Source organism: Hylobates moloch, unplaced genomic scaffold (assembly GCF_009828535.3).
Source record: "Hylobates moloch isolate HMO894 unplaced genomic scaffold, HMol_V3 SCAFFOLD_7, whole genome shotgun sequence".
Lineage (NCBI taxonomy): Eukaryota > Metazoa > Chordata > Mammalia > Primates > Hylobatidae > Hylobates > Hylobates moloch.
Window position 1 is genome coordinate 12,386,411 of NW_026652282.1, and position 20,920 is coordinate 12,407,330.

Genomic DNA, 20,920 nt, shown 5'->3' on the forward strand with positions numbered 1-20,920 from the left:
CTGAACCTTTGCTTGTTAATAGTTTTAAATCTGTAAGAAGCAATGCACTGAACATTTTAGCATACATAACATACTCCTGGGAAAAGTCCACTGCAGAATAAAAAGTGAAGCTGCATAACCATATATAGTTAGCCAGTCTTCCTAGCACCATTTATTGAATAGGGAGTCCTTTCCTCATTGCTTATTTTTCTTGACTTTGTCAAAGATCAGCTGGCTGTAAGTGTGTGGCTTTATTTCTGGGTTCTCTATTCTGTTCCATTGGTCTATGTGTCTGTTTTTGTACTAGTACCATGCTGTTTTGGTTACTGTAGCCTTGTAGTATAGTTTGAAGTCAGGTAATGTGATGCCTCTGGCTTTGTTCTTTTTGCTTAGGATTGCTTTGGCAATTCAGGCTCTTTTTTGGTTCCATATGGATTTTTGAATAGCTTTTTCCAATTCTGTGAAAAATGATGATAACTTGATAAGAATAACATTGAATCTGTAGATTGCATTGGGCAGTATAGCCATTTTAACGATATTGATTCTTCCAATCAATGAGCATGGGAAGATTTTCCATTTGTTTGTGTCACCTATGATTTCTTTCCGCAGTATTCTGTACTTCTCCTTGCAGAGATTTTTCATCTCTTTGATTAGGTGTATTCCTAGGTGTTTTAATTTTTGTGGCTATTGTAAATGAGATTGTGTTCTTGATTTGGCTCTTAGCTTAAACATTTTTGGTATATAGAAATGCTACTGATTTCTGTGCATTCATTTTTGTATCCTCACACCTTACTGAAGTCATTTATCACATCTAGGAGTCTTTAAAGTGCTCTAGGTAAAGAATCACATCGTCAGCAAAGAGAGTTAATTTGACTTCCTCTTTTCTTATTTGGATGCTTTTTGTTTCTTTCTCTTAAATGATTGCTCTGGCTAGAACTTCCAGTACTATGTTGAACAGGAGTGGTGAAAGTGGGCATCCTTGACTTTTTCCAGTTCTCAAAGGGAATGGTTCTAGCTTTTGCCGATTCAGTATGATGTTGGCTGTGGGTTTGTCATAGATGGCTCTTATTATTTTGAAGTATGTTCCTTCGACGCCTAGTTTGTTGAGGATTTTTATTATGAAAGGATGTTAGATTTTATCAAACACTTTTTCTGCATCTATTGAGATAATCATATGGTTTTTGCTTTTAATTCTATTTATGTGGTGAATCACATTTATTGATTTGTGTATATTGAACCAACATTGCATCCCAGGAATAAAGCCTATTTGATTATGGTGAATTAACTTTTTGATGTGCTGCTGGATTCAGTTTGCTAGTATTTTATTGAGGATTTTTGTGTCTATATCCATCAAATACATTGGCCTGTAGTTTGCTTTTTTCATTGTGTCTTTGCCAGATTTTGGTATCAGGATGATACTTGTCACATAGAAGAGTTAGGGAGGAAAACTCCCTCCTCAATTTTTTTGAATAGTTTCAGTAGAATTAGTACCAGCTCTTCTTTGTACGTCTGGTAGAATTCAGCTGTGAATCTATCTGGTCTGGGGCTTTTTTTTTTTTTGGTTGGTAGGTTTTTAAATTATTGATTCAATATCAGAACTAATTATTGATCTGTTTAGGGTTTCAATTTCTTCCTGATTCAGTCTTGGGAGGTTGTGTGTTTCCAGGAATTCATCTGTTTTCCCTAGATTTTCTAGTTTGTGTGCATAGAGGTGTTCGTAAGAGTCTTTGAGGATCCTTTGTATTTCTGTGGGATCAGTTGCAATGTCACCTTTGTCATTTCTGATTGTGCTTATTTGGATCTTCTCTCTTTCTCTGTTAATCTAGCTAGAGGTCTTTCCATCTTGTTTATCCTTTTAAAAAACTGACTTCATTTTGTTGATCCTTTGTATGATTTTTTAGGTCTTAATTTCATTAATTCTGCCCTGATTTTAGTTATCTCTTTTTTTCTAGCTTTGGAACTAGTTTGTTCTTGTTTTTCTAGTTCCTTTAAGTGTGGTGTTAGATTATTAATTTGATATCTTTCTAGGTTCTTGATGTAGGCATTTAGCACTATAAACATTCCTCTTAACATTGCTTTTGCCACATCCCAGATATGTTGTTGGTATGCTGTGTCTCTGTTTTCATTTGCTTCAAAAATTTTTTTGATATCTGCCTTAATTTCATTGTTTACTCAAAAGTCATTCAGAAATAAGTTGTTCAGTTTCCAGGTTATTTCATGGTTTTGAGAGTTCCTCTTGGTATTGATTTCTATTTTTATTCTACTGTGGTCTGAGAATATGCTTGGTATAATTTTAATTTTTTGAATTTATTAAGACTTGCTTTATGACTGAGCATGTTGCCAGTCTTAGAGTATGTTTCGTATACAGATGAGAAGAATGTATATTCCATAGCTGTTGGGTGGAATATTCTATAGATGTCTCTTAGGTTCAATTGGTCAAGTGTCAAGTTTAAGTCCAGAATTTCCAGAATTTCTTTGTTAGTTTTCTGCCTCAATGATCTGTATAACACTGTCAGTGGGGTGATGAAGTCCCCCACTATTATTTTCTGGATGTCTAAGTCTTTTCCTAGGTCTAAAACTGCTATGTTTATGAATCTGGATACTCCAATGTTGGGTGCATATATATTTAGGATAGTTAAGTCTTCTTGTTAAATTGAACCCTTTATCATTATGTAATGACCCTCTTTGTCCTTTTTTACTGTTGTTGGTTTAAAGTCTGTTTTATCTGATACAAGAATAGCAGCCCCTGCTCTTTTTTGTTTTCTATTTGCATGATAGATCTTTCTGCATCACTTTACTTTGAGCCCATGGGTGTCATTATACGTGAGATGAATCTCGAAGACAGTAGAAGGTTAGGTTTTGTTTTTCTCTCCAATTTGCCACTCTCTGTCTGTTAGGTAAAGCGTTCCTGTCGTGCTGTTGTTAGCTGGTTGCTTTGTAGTCTCGATTGTGTAGTTGCTTTATTGGGTCTATGGGCTATGTACTTACTTGTGTTTTGAGGAACCTAGCACATTTAAATAATTAAACCAAAGTAGTAATGAAGATGTTACTTAAAATTGTTTTAAAGATTCTTGTAATATTTTTAACACTAATAACTTTTTAAATATGCAAAAATCCCCTCATAATATTCTTATTTTTACTATCCATAGAGATTACTGGCTGGTTACTTAGCAATGACAAACTTTGGAAAGAGTGATACCAACCAGTTGACAATTCTACATCTTACTGCTTAATGGAAAACTCAGGTAATCTCCATTTTAAATACCTTCCAATGAGATCAATACTACACCTGCAATTCAAGGTATCTGAGGCCATTGTAAACTGCTTTTCCATGAAAATATAGCTACATAAGAAATAAACTTCAATTAGCTTAAATTTTTTATTTACATGGTTTCACATAAAAATAAAAATAGGGTGACATAAAAATAAATGAAGTTGAGAATTTAGATTTAGTTTTTAAGGGCTCTTTTTCCTACCTGGTCCACCATTGCATCAGTAACATCTATGTTTGGTTTCTGTCCAAAGGGAACTGTCAAAGAGTACAGATTTGTCCAAAATCTACCCCACATGTCACCTATTTTTTAAAAAGAATCTGTTAGTATATGACAACACAGCGGAAATGTAGACATAATTTATTAAATATATGGACCATCATTGATACTGTAAATTAGAAAGAGATTTCTATAATCTACCATCCATGGTACAAAATATTACAAATTAAGCTGTTAGTAATTCCTAGTGTTGGCTTCAAAAGAGATCATATAAGATCATCATTCAGGAACTTCTACTAACTGGTAACTAAATTCCACTTTTATTCCTATATTCGTGTACTTAACTTGGTGACTTTGTAAACATCTCAAACAAATGTTAAGTTGTATTCCAAGGCCAAGGACCATAAAAAAGAAGACGTATCTAGAAAAAGTCAATCTAAGAGCAGGACCAGAATCCTGGTGCCAAAAAAATGGGGCAACAAACTTCATGAAGAGTACTCCTGTAATCCCAGCACTTTGCAGAGCTGAGGTAGGCAGATCACTTGAGATCAGGAGTTCGAGACCAGCCTGGCCAACATGGTGAAGCCCTGTCTCTACTAAAAATACAAAAATTAGCTGGGCATGGGGACTTGAGCCTGTAATCCCAGCTACTCAGGAGGCTAAGGCAGGAGAATCGCTTGAACCCAGGAGGCAGAGGTTGCAGTGAGCTGGGTTCAGCCACTGCACTCTAGCCTAGGCGACAGAGCAAGACTCTGTCTGAAAAAAAAAAAGTACTCCCTAAACCTATATTTTGAAACACAAAATTTAGTAGTGATACATGTGAAGTCCTATGCTTAAATTTTAAAGAAAAACCTATCCATCATAAAAACATATATGTGACATCAGGCTAAAGCACAGTCCACATTGTAAAAGACCAAAAATGAGCCAACAAACAGTAGGATCTGGCTTCTAAAGCATAAATGTGAACTTGAGCTAAATCAATAGAAGTATAGTGTCTAGAACAAAGGTAGTCATGGTACCATGTCTTTCTTTATGTTGGTCAAACCTCATCTAGAGTAACTGTTCGTCTCTGAGCATGAAAATTGAGGAGGGACATTGACAAAGTATAGCTCATCGAAATGAGAACAATTATAGAAAAGTGAGGTTTTAAGGAATGGTTGATAATGTATAAGATATTTAACTTGACAAAAGAAAATAGTGTAAACATGACAATAACAATAATAGTCACTAAAATGTATTGCACTAGGTACTATGCTGTATCTTATATGATGGTTCTTTATGAATATCTGGAAGGTCATCTTGTAGAATAAGAATTGACATTCTGGGTAACCTCACAGCATGGAAATAGGACTAATGAATGGAAGGCATCAGAGGGGTGTTGCTTAAGTTCCACATAAGGTAGAATTGTATTACATTGGTTCTATGTAGCAGTATATTAGTCTACATTGGAATGAAGAAATTATCCCATCACACCAGACAAGTTTAAGCAGAAACTGAATTACTAAATAATGCTTGCCATCGACATTGTAGGAAGGATTTCCATATTACTTTAAAGTCTCCACAGGTCCTTTCTCCGCATTCTCTCCTGCTGACAGACACGAGGTTTGGCTGTGGAGGAGATTAGCTTCCAGCAACTTAGTTTGACTACAGTAGAAATGCTATGTATGCATGGCATGAAATTTTCAAATATTTATATTTTATTTGGCCTCAGCTGCTGCGGTGGGAAAGGGGAAGATGGTCACTTTCATTCATTGTTCACTCATACGATTCCAAGCCAAGCACTTTTCAGCAAGAGTAATTGGTGAGGTCTAGAATGAACTTAGGAAGCTTTTGCCCAAGCTATAACCTTCTGTTACCCCTGACCACCCCCAGCCAACCAAGCTCTGACAATATGATACTAAAATCTCAAATTCCACCTTAAGAGCTTAGCCAACCAACTTGAATACTAAAAATTATTTTCCCCATTTCCACTCTCATTTAAGCCTGTAATTCTTTCTCTAGTTATCTTTAAAAACCCCTTTATCATTTGAATTGCAGCCAAAATAACTCTTTATGTACAAAAAAGTAATACAATAGAGAATTGTTTAAAATAGACTTTTGGTTGAAGAAAATGCTTTCAAAATGCGGTTTCTACAATGTTACTAACCACTTACAGAATTTTTCAAAAGTTTTATATTAAGTCTCACTCAAAAAGGCAATTTTATTGTTAGAAATAACAAAGAGCCACGTACACGAAGAATTCATGGGGATTCTTACCAAGCAAATGAGCAGGGAGGCATCCAATTGGACTGATATAGGAAGGGTAGGCATTCATCAACTTTGCCCTCACGTAGGCATGAAGATGTTCATATAATGGTTTAATCTGAAAAGCCCAGGAAGAAAGTTTAAGACCAAGAGTAATCAATTCTAATTTCCATTCCACAACACTAGAAATAGGAGATTCTTTAAACAAGTAGAATTTCCCCAAATTATAATTCTTCTTCTCTCAAATTTCTGGAAAATTTAAAAGTATTCCTTCTTCCTAGAACTTGATGATAACTCCACTGCATAAATCAATAAACATACTTGGGAGAACACAGGTCCCAAAATAAAAGCAGATGCCAAAAGTATATATTCATTTTTAAGATTGTTACCTACTTCCTTTGTTTTTACATTGAGGTATAATTTACATACTATAAAATTCACCCATTTTCAAGTGTGTAGTTCCATGAGTTTCAATAAATTAAAACTACTGGGAAACCATCACCACTATCTAGTTTTTTAATATTTCTATAACCACAAAAGGTTTCTTGTAGTCAGTTCCACTCCTATCTCCGGCTACTCTGAGTATATCAGAGTCTGTTTATCCATTCACTAGTTGAAGGACAGCTGGGTTTTCAAGTTTGGGGCTATTATGAATATTGCTGATATGAACATTTATGTATGTCTTTCTATGGATAAGGACATATGTTTTCATTTATTTCATATAGAAACCTAAGAGTCATGGTAAGTGTGTGTTTAACTTTTTTAGAAATTGCCAAACTGTTTTCCAAAGGGATTGTCCCATTTTACATTTCTTCCCACAGTGTAAGAGGGCTCCAGCGTCTCCACAGTCTCCCCAATACTTGGTATTGTCTGTCTTTTTAATCATAGCTATCCTGGTGGGTGTGGAGTGGATTTTCATCATAGGTTTAATTTGCATTTCCCTAACAACTTTTTATTTGCCTATTTGCCATTTGTGTAATTTCTTTGATGATGTACTTATTCAAGTCTTCTCCCAATTTCCTTTTTGGGGAGTTGTTTGTCTTACTTCTGTTTTTGATAGCTCTGCCAAACTATGGCTGTGACAAGGTAACTCACATCAGAAGTTTGAAGGTTCAGGTAAAGGGGAGGCATGGGGCCAAAATGAAGGAAAAACATCCATGGGACATTTCTGTTCACAAAACTCTCTCTTCCCTATGAAGACTAGCTTACTCAAAGTAATACTATCAATTGTCCTGAGGAAGGAAGCAAAGTCTACAGCTCTGCTAACACAGGAAGACAGTGCCAGCCCCAGGTAGCTCAAGAAGATCATTCCTACTTATAATCTAAAGGACCATTTCTTCTTATAATATTTCATTCTTATAGTCTTTCTATTGGTAATTAATGGTCAGTGACTGATCAGCGCAATTCTGATCTGTAGGGGCTGTCCTATTATTCTCTAAAATCTTTCAAACTCTAATATTCCATAACTTTATGAGGCCTGGGAATGGCTGACCAGTGTGTTAAGAATGAGCCAGAATGCCTTTAGTCACTGTCCCTCTTTCCCATACACTGCCCCACAACTGTTTCTGTGTACAGTTCCTTGCTTACCTCTTCAAAGGTATGTTCCACATCTTCAATCAACTGGCCGCGGCTGTAGTCATAGCCGTCTACCCCGTTTACTTCATAGTCTCCTCTCCAATAATCCCCATAGTCCTCATAAACTGTTTGTTTTTTTTTTTTTAAAGAGAAAGGGAAGAGCATAAGGGAAAAAAAGAGAGAAAGCACAATATACATAGATTAGCCTTGCTGGGAGGTTAAAAGAAATTTAAAGGCTTATCACATTTTTATTGTAATATACATCAACTCAAAGGGATGCAAACGAATAATAACACTAAGTAATCTCTGTTTAAGCACTTGCTCTGTGCCAGGAGTTTAAATGTATTATTTTATTTAATAAGCACAAGAACCATACAAGATTGTCATTATTATAACTCCCACTGTGCAGAGTAACAGCCTATGTTTATTTTTAAATAAATTTTATTGCATATATTTAAGGTGTACAACATGATGTTATGAGATACTTATATAATAAAATGGTTACTATAGTAGAACAAATTAACATATCCATCATCTCACATAGTTAAGCATTATCCCCCCATGGAAGAGCAGCTAAAATCTACTCATTTTGCAAAAATCCTGAATACAAAACATTATTACTAACTACAGTCCTTATGTTGCACATTAGATCTTTAGACTTGTTCATCCTGCATATTTGCTACTTAGTATCCTTTAACCCACTTCTCCCCATATCCCACCCCGCTCCACCTCACCCCTGGTAATCACTATTACTCTTTCTCTGTATATTTGATTTTTTTGTAGAATCCACTTTTGAGTGAGATGATGCCATATTTTTCTTTTTATGTCTGGATTATTTCACTTAGCATAATGTCCTCCAGGTCTATCCATGTTGAGGCAAATGACAGGATATCCTCTTTTTTAAGGCTGAATAATATTCCATTCCATATATGTACCACAGTTTCTTTATTCATTCATCCCTTGACAAACACTTAGGTTGTTTCCCTATCTTGGCTATTGCGAATAATGCTGCAGTGAACATGGCAGTGTAGATATCCTTATGAAGTGGTAATTTCATCTAATTTAGGTATATACCCAGAAGAGGGATTGCTGGATCATATGGTAATTCTATTTTTAATTTATTTAGGAATCCTCATACTATTTTTCCATAACAGCTTCACCAATTTATATTCCCACCAACAACCTGTGCTTAGAGTGGTTAAATCACTTGTCCAAGATCACACAGCTGGTAAGCCAAAGAAGCACACTCCTAGTCTCTTAACTCTGGGTGTGTACCCTCTTGATACATCAGTTTGTATCTTTAGCTTTAAAATATATGACTGGATCTCTACGTTTTTAAATTCTTCTTTTGTTCAGGGCCTTTTATTTTTAGATCAGACCCAACTCATCTTAGACTTTGCCACAGTGAACCTGTGTTTGTTTGCAAATTATATGTATCAATAGCATGTTTCTGTGTGCTTCCTTTAGTATTTCACCACCAGGAAACACAAGCTTGTGTTAGGATATTAGCTAATAAAGTGTGTAAACATAATTTAATAATTTTTATTTTTACATTCACATTGGCAATTAATGATCAGGAAGATGAGGAGAGAAATAAATATTTGGATGAAAGGACATGCAGGATATTGTTTTAAAAATGGTGATAAGCTATTGTCTCCAGCTTGCCTAAGGCTTAAGAATATTGAATTTAAGTGGCAGTGAAAGAAATTTTAAAACAAATGCGGGAAAAAATTCTTCCTTACTCAACCTCAGTGGGCAGTAAATCATCAAAGCACAATGTGAATCATGATTCCATGACTTCAGCTCACTATTCAGGGAAGAGAGTAAGTTAAGAGATATGGAAATTCCTTCCTATGTTAAGATTTTTTATGACCACATAATTTGAGATATAATTACAACTGCAGAAAATAATACATTTCCAGCCTAAATTAATCTGATTTTTTTTTTCTTTCTGGGGTATCGCCCTAAGGTAGACATACAAATGACCTTTGAAAGTGAACTGTGGGGGCTTTAGACAACAGATAGTGACTCTGTCTTTCATCCTGAGAAATGGGATCCCCTCCTTAATCCCCAGACTCCTTCAGGAACTTTTAGGGGCCGGAGATCTTCCTAGATTACTTATAATTCATAATTCCTCGATAATTTATTTTAGGCCTTGTAGTTGAGTCTCATTCTTGAGCTTCTTGAGTTGTAGAATGCCAGTGCACCTTTTCTTTTTCCCCAGTAATTTCTTTTGAAAACAGGTAATCTGAATTGTTCAGGAAATGATTGTTAATTGAGGGGTGTCCCTGATATCAAAGGGAAGGCTTGGTAATGCAGAAGAAATAGCCCCGCGGCCACACAGAGAGCTTCAGGACCTCTACAGATCAGCAAACTTACAATTTGCTCTTGCCATCTCATTTTTCAAGACCACATACTCTTCATATAATGGCCTCAGCTGCTTGCCGACCTCAGATCTCCAGCTTTCCCAAGCCCAGAGCCTCTCACTGTAGTCTAAACTGTTTGCCATTATTTCATTCAAACCTGTTATCCCAGAGTACACAAAGACAAGAAAAGATGCATTTGTAAAAATTTTATTTGTAAAGAATTACATGAACTTTAAAGAATTAAAAGGTTGGCAGACATCAGGTCATGAAGTGGTTAAATAAAATCTCATGATTCATTCATTTCCTTGCCCTTATAGTTCCAAAATATGTCTGCAGAGAAAATAAACCACTGAAATAACTTACTTATTGACTTGATTAAATTAAGTAAATATGATACAATTTACAGAAAGTTTTACTAAAAGTTAAAAGAGCATCTATGTGTTGAAGCACACATATCTGCAATCATTTATAAAACTTGGGAGAAAAGTAAATTTCACAATCACTACTCAAAATTAGTAGCCTACCTGGTTCAAGTAATAAGCATTCCTGTGGATTATTTGGGTTACAAACTTTTCCAGTACTGTAGATGGTGCTCATTGTATTTAGAATTGTGTTCAACTGCAAATTTAAGATAATAAGCAATGTTAACAATGGAAATTTTGCTGAAGAGAATGCTAATATAAAGATATCCTTTAGGCCACATGATTTTTTGATTACTCAAAATACAGCAATTTACTTCTTTGCCATGTATCTTTCTGCACGTAGAGAAGGAATAGCCCAGTTAAATTTCCCCACTGTCAACTAGCACAAAGTGCTATAAGCACATAATAAATATATATGGAGTAATTGAAATAACCAGATCTACCAAAACCTAAAGAATTTTTCTTATCTACACATACACAGAGAAGTGCATTTTTTGTTTCATTCAGCATTTATTGAACCTGTAATATGTCCTACACTCTGACAATTCTGAAATGAACAAGTCAAAGACCATAAAGTCATAGGACAGTGAGGCAGCCATGAAATCAATAACTATTAATACATAACAGAATGACAAGTGCTATAACTGTCACCAAAAAGTGATGCGGTAGTATAGGAGCAGGGAGAAATTAATAACTAATAACCTGGAGATTCAAGAATGGGTCCAAAGAGAAGGGAAGATAAGAGCTGTGTCTTGGAGAAGAAGTAGGCATTGGTCATGTAGAGAAGGGAGGTAGAGGGAAGAGTCTAAAAGATGGAAGGAGGTTGGAAAAGACAAAGCATTCCCAGGGGACAGTGAGATGTTGAATGAAACTGGAGCGATGGTGTTCATTAGGGAAAATGAAAGACATGAGAATGGAGAGATAAGCAGGGGTCAGATCACGAGGGACCGTCTACGCCACACTAAAGTTTTTAAACTTTACCCTGCAGATAAAGTGAAGGTGATAGAGTGAAGCAGTGCTACTCCAGGTGTAATCCGTGGACCAGTGCAAGTGAGCAAATAGTTCGTTTCCATTCTGTGATAAGTACAGGAATTAAGAGAATAAAAGTTTATAAACTTTGGAAAACAATTTGATATTTCCATGACATCTAATCATGTAATCAATGAACTTAAGCAAGTATTGATCTGCAATGTATTGGAAATAAAGGAATAAAGGAGGGAGAAAGGAAAGATGGGAGGGAGGAGAGAAGGAGGGAAGGAGGAAGAGAAAGAAGAAAGGAAGGAAGGAAGGAAGGAAGGAAGGAAGGAAAGAAGGAAGGAAGGAAGGAAGGAAGGAAGGAAGGAAGGAAGGAAGGAAGGAAATGGTTCTCTCCCTCAGATTGATTTAAGAAGCACTGGATTAAAGGATATGTTTCTCCTTCTCCTATTTCCCTTTGGTTCTGCCTTGAGAGTCATCCTAAAACATGAAATAGATCCTATGTTTAAAACTTCCACACAATCCCATAGTCCAAAGGAATAAACCTAAATTCCTTACCATGGCACAAAACCCCTCATGGTCTCTCTCTACCTCTTCTTCAATCTCCACTGCTTCCTCTCCATCGAATCTAAGCACCCTTGAGTCCCTCCTCTTCCCAAACACTTTAAGCTCTTATATGCATTTCAGTGGTTTTCGGTCCTGGCTGCACATTAGAATTATCTGGGGATTTTTAAAAAAATAGAATTTCTAGGTTCCACCTAGACTAGACCAGGCTGTCTATATGCAAATGGGCAAGGTTTCTCATAGTGTCCTTGTTGGGGGAAAAAATGGAGAAACATAGAATGGATAAGGTAAAGTGGATTGATAATTAGTTGGATAATTGGACCCAAAGAATGCAGAAAAATAAATGTTAACTTGTAGAAAGATACATTTCACATGGTTTTATCTTTGCCTTTTTGATGCACTTTTATTTTTATATTCACAGATTAGAACATACAAAGTTCCAGAGGACAAGCAACTGAGAAAGAAGACTTTCTTTTTAAATAGCTAAATATTTTAGATTAAAAATATTTCAATAGGCTATATCAGAGGTCTGCAAACTGTGTTCTGCAGACCAAATCCTGTCTGCTGCCTGTTTTTGTAAAGTTTTATTTGAACACAGCCATACTTGTTCATTTATATATTAGCTACAGCTGATTTCCTGATACAACAGCACAGTTGACTAGTTGCAACACAGACAATACCTAAATACACAAAACCTAAAATATTTACTGTCATCTGTTCCTTTACAGAAAAAAATAGTTTGCTGTTGACATTGTGGACAAGATCATTCTTTGTTGTTGGGGGCCAACCCATGTATTGTGAAATGTTCTGCAGCATCCCTACCCACTAGATGTCAACAGTATCCCCATTTGTGGCAACCAAAAACGTCTCCAGACATTGTCAAATATCCCCGGAGGGCTAAATCACCCCCAGTTGAGAACCATTGACATAAACTAACTATATTCTTCAGGCTGCCTGATCCTTCAGGAAGGTGACCTAACACTAGGGGATGTCCATACACACCACAGTGCCAGGGACAATCTCCGTTTAACTCTGTGTTTGAATATAATTATTACCAGTGTCTTTCACTCTCAGAAAGATTCCAGTTTGAATAATAAATTATATGGACATCTTACCTAGGCATAGAGAGAGCTTTTTCTAACATCAGCATTACTATTTTTTCAAATAAAGGCAGCTGCTGTGGGTGATATTAATGTTTAATATTTCCCAAATATTTCAACTCTTGGGATCAATGCTAAAATGTTCACAAACGTACCCGTTTGCTCTTGTCTTCTGAGAGCACTGAAGACCCATTTTGCTGAAGAGCCTGCAGCTGAAGCTTGACTGTGAGATTCTGAATTTCTTGTAGTGGATACATTTGGGCAAGTGTGGACTGTTCTTTTAAAAAGGCAGACCATTTGTCCCCAGCATTATTCTGAAATGACATAAAAGAAAATTGAAGTTGGAATGGCATTGCTTGAAGAGATAGAACAGAAGATATAGTTGAAAGAATATCTGGTGAAACATTTAATATTTCCTGAGTGATTTAGTCCTCTACTCTGCTGAAGGTCAACGTTTAGGTTAAGAGTGACCAGGCCACTTTTGACCACTCTCTCTCTCTCTCTCTGGCCTATTGCCTGGTTTTCCCAAGGGTCCTGTCCCCAGAACTGGAAATGAATTCTCACAGATAATTCACATTGTGGGGCCCTGGAATTTATAGCCTTAGTGCTGTGACATAGATGAGTTGGCCAAGAATTCAAAGATGAGTGCTCTAAAAAGAGAATCCAGTAGAGCTCAGAGTGGACTTAATGAGAATACAGCCCCCTAATAACAATGGAAACCATAAGAAATGAGAACCGGTTCACAGTAACCTCCTAGCTGCCATGACTTAGCCCAGGGATTTTGATCTTAAGTTAGGATTCCCAATAAAGGCTTCCCAGAAAATGGCCATTGGTAGCTATGGTGATTTTCTACCAGCAAAAGAAATCATCAAGCAAGTGATGATGCCAGGACACATTTCCCCTCCTCCTGAATCTTGAACATCAGTTGGAAAGTGGACTTCTCCAAACTACTCTAGTGTAGTCTTTTCTCAATGTACAAATTCAGTTCCATTTACCAAAGACCAAAATGAGCAACTACTTGGTATATTGTACTGCTCTAGACCACACAAAAGAGATAACGTGTGAGGAAAGTGAGAATTCCGCTCCTGGACTCAAGTACCTTAGCCTCTCTGAGCCACAGTTGTCTTATCTGCAAAATGAAAGTAATAATAGGACTTACCTCCAAGGACTGTTGTAAGGATTCGAAGAAGTAACAAAAAAATGAAATGCTTACAAGAGTGCCTAACACATCCTAATCATTCAACAAATGTTAGTTATTTTATTATTTATTTTTTATTATTATGTTTTATTTTATATTTTGTTATGTTTTATTTTATATTTTGTTATGTTTTATTTTATATTTTGTTATGTATAGGGGAAAAATCGTTGTCCTTAGATTGCTTTCAATTTTATCAGACAGATAAGATATGCATTATAAATGTTTCATTAATGAAACATAAGAGTATATAATAATGTATAAATTATGAGTGGGCCAAGCAGTTTCTGTTACAAGAAAGAGGAAATTCATGCAGGTGACTATATTTGGCCAAGCCCTCATGCAGAAGTTGCAACTTAAGACAGACCTGAAAGTAGGTAGGAGTCAGATGAGTAGAGAATACTTTGCAAAATAATTTACCTCATTTGATTTTCTTAACAACACTATGAGGTAGAAAATCACTCTCTCTCCTTTTTTTGTACATACAGAAAGGGGCTGAAAGAAATAAACAGTGGAGCTGGCTATCAGCCACCAGCATTTGATCCTGGCCCTGTGGCAGACAGACTCTAAGAATGCTCCCATGATCTCTGCCTTTGGTGGTCACACCCTTGTGTGATCCCCTCCCCATAAGTATGAGCAGACCTGTGATTTACTTTTAACCAATAGCATACAACACAGGTGACAGGATGTTCATGTTTACGTTATGCAAGATTTTAACTTTAATCTTGATAGAAGACTCTCTCCTTTGCTGGCTTGTTGCAGCAAGATGCCACATTGTGAGCTACCCTATGGAAAAGGCCACATGGCAAATAATTAAAGACAGCCTCTGAGTTATTGCATTGGCTTGGAAGTAGATCCATCCACAGTCAAGCCTCAGAAGAGACCATAGCTCTAGCCAGCACCTTGAATGCAACCATATGAGACTTAGAAGCAGAAGATCCAGCTGAACTGTGCCTGGACTCCTAGCCCACAGATACTGTGGGATAATAAATATGTGTTGTTTTAATCTGCTAAGCTTGTGGTAACTTTTTACACAATAGATAACTAGTACAGCTCCCACAGGTAGAACTTCAGGCATGATTGCACTTTCCAGGCCAAGGAATTTCACTTTTACCCTCTGAGAATTAGGCAGTCACTGAGGGTTTTGACTACACATGTGACATGATGGAAATGGTGCACGGAAGTGGCAGTAATGAGCCACACAAGAGATAGAGAAAATAGTGGCAGTGAAAATGGAAAATAGGCTGTGTGTGGTGGTTCATGCCTATAATCCCAGCACTTTGGGAGGTTGAGGTGGGAAGATCGCTTGAGCCCAGAAGTTTGAGACAAGCCTGGGCAACAAGGCGAGACCCCATCTCTGCAAATAATACAAAAACTAGCCAGGTGTGGTGGCTCGCACCTGTAGTCCCAGCTACTCAGGAGGCTGAGGTGGGAAGATTGCCTGAGCTTGGGGAAGTTGAGGCGCAGTAAGCCATGATTGTGCCACTGCACTCCAGCCTGAATGACAGAATGAGAATCTGTCTCAAAAAAAAAAAAAAAAAAAAGGAAGGCAATTTCTTTCTTTACTGAACACTCACAACCTCTCAGAAACTGCTTTTTGATTAATCTTCACAACAACCTTGTGAGGGAGTTGTTATTGTCTCAACTTTACAAATAAGGGAAATGAGGCACACAGCAGGTAACTTTCCCTAGGTCACACAGCTAGAAATTAGAAGAACCAGGGCATCAACCCAGTGTTTACTTCCGAAGCTAATGCTCTCAACTATTATCCTATAGGTTGTATTTGACACATTCTAGTCTTCTCTCTAACATGCAGGAGTGGGAAGAAGTGAGCTATGGGAAGAGGAGTTTGGTCTGCAGCACAGACTCATCTGTGCAACCCACCTGACTCACTTCTCAATCCCTACCTGGCTTCACCCAATCCAGATGATTTACTGTGAAGCAAAATTTCTGGTAAAACTTTCATACCAAATTATAGGAATAATTTTACTCTCAATCTACAGGAAATAACTCACAACCTCCCAAAGGCCTCAGTCTTAGAACATTGTTTATCATACTACATGTAGGAATTTTGAGGCTATCCAATTTTATTTTATTTATCACTACCATCCTACGTGTGTTATAATTATATCACCAAAAAAATCACTTTGTGTTGCCTTGCATTTTGGCCCCTGAAGAGGTATTATTCCTTGCCAAGTTATTCTTTTAATATTATTTACAATTTATTCCGTATCCTTACCCTAGGGCTCCCAAGCCTAAATAAAACAGACAGCTTAGCAGTTATGCAAAGAATCAGTCAGTTCATGCATACCTATCAGATAATTTAGTGGTTGATAGCTATATTTAGGCTGAATGATGAATGGAATGAAGCATATATAGCAGCTTACATAGCCCCAGGCTTGAAAGGAACCATTACAGATAAAATTGGTGGCATTCCACACTACCTCTGGACAAAGGCAGGAGAGAAGCAACTAAAACTGTTAACAGTTTCTGTAGCCATACAAGGGAGTTTTGGGAGTAAGGCACACATTGTTTGAGATAATCACAAGAAATTAAAACACTCTCTAAACCCCATCTATAACTGCAATGGATAGCATATTCCCAACTTGAGAGAGATCCTTTGTAATTTCAATGACTGTAGGCATAAAATCCTAAATTATATTTTAAAGCATTCAAAAACATACTCTGCTCTTTTTGGCCCTAACTATATGCATAAATTAAATATATGATTTATCAGGCCATAGGTCTGGTGGTCTTTACCCAACTTGTGATAATTGTATTTAAACTATTAAAATCCTTTTGTAAGAAGTTGTTTGAGATTTAAAGTATTGACAGCTTATTTTCTGTTTTTCTATAGCTCACTATCACCTAAACCAGGCTATATACTTTTACTAACCTCTAAACCATTTCTTCCCCTGTAGGTGTGAGAGTTCCATGAAGACAGAAAATGAAAAACTGAATGGAATCTTTAGCATCTATCCAGTACCTTGGAGCCCAAAAATCTCCCAGGAAAACTTTCACCCTTGGCTCCCATATGCTGGCTCAATTTCCAGATAGAGCTGTCAAAACCGCATCGGGTTCAAAGACAAAAGCTGCCTTGGTTACTTTCTAAATATACCCAGGTACTTGCATATTAAAAAAAAAAAGTCTTCCATTTAACAAAATAGGTAATGTAAATTATAAGAATGTGAATTCCATAACTCAAGCTTAGGATTTAAGAAATTATTTTTTCTTTATTTTAGATTGGGGGTTTAATATTTTAACATTTAAAATTTTTAATCTGTATGAACATTTTTATTTTTTCCTAACTTTGTCTCATGGGAAAAAAAAAGTGCTTGCCCCTGAATTTTATTTTATGTGCTGCACAGTGATCTTCCCCGATTTGTACCTGTGTGTAGGTGTTCGTGTGTATTAAGGGGCATGGGACAGACTCATTAGAGACAGGGATGAAATTTCCTTGGGTATATACAGAATAGCAGTTTAGAACTACCCTGCTCTGAGTTCACTGTGACTCTATCCCTGGAGACAGGAATAGGTTCAGAAATGGGGCATGCCCAAGACCCTAGGGGCCCTGGCAGCAGGGGGGCTGAAGAAGCTCTAGAGACCACACAAAGAGTAAGTGTGGTAGGTTAGGTGCAGTGGCTCATGCCTGCCATCCCAGCACTTTGGGAGCCTGAGGCAAGAGGATCGCTTGAGCCCAGGAGTTCAAGACCAGCCTGGGAGACAAAGTGAGATCTCATCTCTACAAAAAAAATGTTAAATGATGCGGGAGGATCATTTGAGCCCAGGAGGTCAAGCTGCAATGAATCATGATCATGCCACTCCATTCCAGCCTGGGCAACAGAGTGAGACCCTTCAAAAAAAAAAAAAAAGTATAGGCCTCATGCTCTCTCTTCACGGCTTCTGATAACTCACCAAGAAATAGCTACAACGTGTCCTTGCTTTTGTCTTTTGGCCAGGAATTGCTTGATCCTGAAAGTCTTGTAAGAAAACATGATGAGAAATGGAGTCAACCACACATACCACAATGGCAGAGAAAGGGAGAGAGCTTTGGAAACCTGTTTTAACCAAGCTTTTTTTTCCATATCTCTATCTGATGGACCTCTCCACACTTCTACATCAGCAGCTTTATGACACTATACTGATCAAGTTTTGATGCCTTCTATTATTTTGAGGTGTATTCTCACAGCTTGACATAAGGATCACCACTTAAAGATACTGTTTTGGGATCTGTGAGAGAAGAAATTCCTAAATCCTTGCATTTGTTAAAGCATCTGGCTTTCCCATAGCATTCTGATATTTGTCAGAACTGGTTTAATCATAGTTTTTTTGTTGTTTGTTTTTGTTTTTGTTTTGGAGGGCTCTGCCTGGATTCTGTGACCTTTTGAAGTCCCTTGGAGGTCTGTGACAAAGAGGAAAGGAATTCCCAAGTCCAGCCTCACCCAAGCCCTGATTAGCTTAATTACTAGTTCTTTCACTAAGCCTCCAGCTGCATTTTTCAGTTAATATATCATTTGTAGAGACTCTTTAGATATTCCTATTGATATTGTAGGCTAAAGGAAATTATTAACTCAATAACTTATGGCATTTCCATGAAATGCTTTGAAATCCTGACTGTGATGAGAATTATGGTGGTAGCTTTATAAAGAATATTCACTTGTTTCCAAGCATCTGGATTGACACCAGTGAATTATTTTGTAACGATTTTCTGAATGAACCCCAGGGTCAATCAAGTTTAGTTATCTGGGACTCCAAAATCAGGCATATGGAGGCAAACATCCAATCTCACAACTCAGAGCATTTTTTTGATTTCCCTTTTCAGTTTCATGGGCAGTAATCTAATCTTTAAGAGGCAACAAATAGCCCAATAGAGCCATGAGAACTCACCATGTTTTGGACATTCTCTTCAGTAATATTGGTGTTATAATTCCAAGAAGCAAGTGAACTTTGATAGAACAGGTCTTCGGCTTCATGGTTAAACTTGTCCAAAAATGTCCTGGCCTGTTCCTCAATGGTGGACTGAGCAGCAGTTACAGCAACAAGGCTGAGAAGGAGCCAGGAAGAGCCTGACATCGTCCCCCGTGAGCCAAGATCACATCCACTGAATGACTTTCCCTAGACTAAAACCTCCTCATGAGATTTTCTCTCTTATCAGCCTTTGAACTTGGGTTGGGCACTGAGCAGGAAAGACCAAAAAAAGAAAAAGAAGAAGAACACAGTAAACAATCTGCTGAGCCAATATAAAGTTCATCTGGAGAGGACAGATATGTAACAGATTTTAGAATAATTTTTTAAAGTACATCAAATAAGAAAACGTTATTCTTTAATCCTAGAGAACCTTACCTCTCCTGTCACTTTATGGCCAAATCAAAACTGGTACTTTTGGTTAATATTTTCCTAGAAAGCTGTTAAAGATACACGGAAAATGTTATAATTTTACAGTGACCAAAGAGGTCTAGAATTAGGGATCATGAAAATAATGTTGGTGTTTGTATGGTTTTCAGACAATTTCATTAATAGTTTTCTCTCATTTATTTTTATTTCAAGATCATATTCCCAGAAACTCTCTACTTGGGTAACATTTTCCCTTCCAAATACATGACTTTGCCCTTGTCTTTATGGAATTATATTTCTGATCAGTTTTCTTTTTCCTTTTTTTTTTTTTTTTTTGAAACTGAGTCTCGGTCTGTCACCCAGGCTGGAGCACAGTGGCGCAATCTCAGCTCACTGCAAGCTCTGCCTCCCAGGTTCACGCCATTCTCCTGCCTCAGCCTCCCGAGTAGCTGGGACTACAGGCGCCTGCCACCACGCCCAGCCAATTTTTTGTATTTTTAGTAGAGACGGGGTTTCACTGTGTTAGCCAGGATGGTCTCGATCTCCTGACCTCCTGATCCGCCCAAATCGGCCTCCCAAAGTGCTGGGATTACAGGCGTGAGCCACCGTGCCTAGCCATTTCTGATCAGTTTTAATTTCCATGGCCATTTTTTAAAATTATGACTACTCTCCACTCCACAGGTCAACTCTCCTGATCTGCCTTTGCAAAACTTAAAAAGGCTCATTTCCTATTTCTCACACTGGTTCTGTGGCTGACTGCTTTGAGTGCCCCCTTCTCTTTCACTTACCTATTCAAAACTCAGTCAAGGTCACGTGGAAGTAAGAAAGCCCCCACATGGTATGAAATCCAAAGAGTGTCTATGTCAACTCCTGATCCTCTCTAGCCATGGGATCACAACATAGAATTCAAAGAGATTTTAGTGGTTATCTTGTCAAATTTCAGAAGTGAGCTCAGTGTCCTCACTGCCAGAGTGTATGTATGAGTGCCACAGATCAAAGAGAGGAGCACTTTAAATGGCAGGGTTCAAGGGCCTACTTGACGATGATTGTGAAACTTTGACACAGAGGAAATATTTCTTCACCCAGAAAAACAAGTCTTCCAGGTTCAGGTGACATTGCAATAATCAAGCCTTTAAAAAAAAGTCCGCTGCTTTTCCTTATTCCAAAGTTGTGTATATTATTGTAGCATAGGAAAAAAACAATTATAAGTAACTATTTAAAGTGCTTTGTGAGCTGGAGGCATCATGCTACCTGACTTTAAACTATACTACAAGGCTACAGTAACCAAAACAGCATGGTACTGGGACCACAACAGAGACATAGATCAGTGGAACAGAACAGAGCCCTCAGAAATGATGCCGCATAGCTACAACTATCTGATCTTTGACAAACCTGACAAAAACAAGCAATGGGGAAAGGATTCCCTATTTAATAAATGGTGCCGGGAAAACTGGCTAGCCATATGTAGAAAGCTGAAACTGGATCCCTTCCTTACACCTTATACAAAAATTAATTCAAGATGGATTAAAGACTTATATGTTAGACCTAAAACCATTAAAATCCTACAAGAAAACCTAGGCAATACCATTCAGGACATAGGCGTGGGCAAGGACTTCATGTCTAAAACACCAAAAGCAATGGCAACAAAAGCCAAAATCGACAAATGGGATCTCAT

At 37.4% G+C, this 20,920-nt stretch overlaps 1 protein-coding gene across 1 annotated transcript in view; it reads right to left on the minus strand.

The window, feature by feature from the left end:
* Positions 1-20,920, minus strand: part of ACE2 (angiotensin converting enzyme 2) — an 84,651-nt gene that overhangs the window by 24,086 nt on the left and 39,645 nt on the right. The window contains exons 2-8 of the mRNA XM_058441404.1: positions 18,799-19,087; positions 12,872-13,030; positions 10,180-10,273; positions 9,669-9,812; positions 7,302-7,414; positions 5,727-5,832; positions 3,456-3,553 (exon numbers count right to left, since the gene is read on the minus strand). Of these exons, the coding sequence (XP_058297387.1) occupies positions 3,456-3,553; positions 5,727-5,832; positions 7,302-7,414; positions 9,669-9,812; positions 10,180-10,273; positions 12,872-13,030; positions 18,799-18,984 (900 nt within the window). The 5' untranslated portion in view covers positions 18,985-19,087. The remainder of the gene's footprint in view (positions 1-3,455; positions 3,554-5,726; positions 5,833-7,301; positions 7,415-9,668; positions 9,813-10,179; positions 10,274-12,871; positions 13,031-18,798; positions 19,088-20,920) is intronic.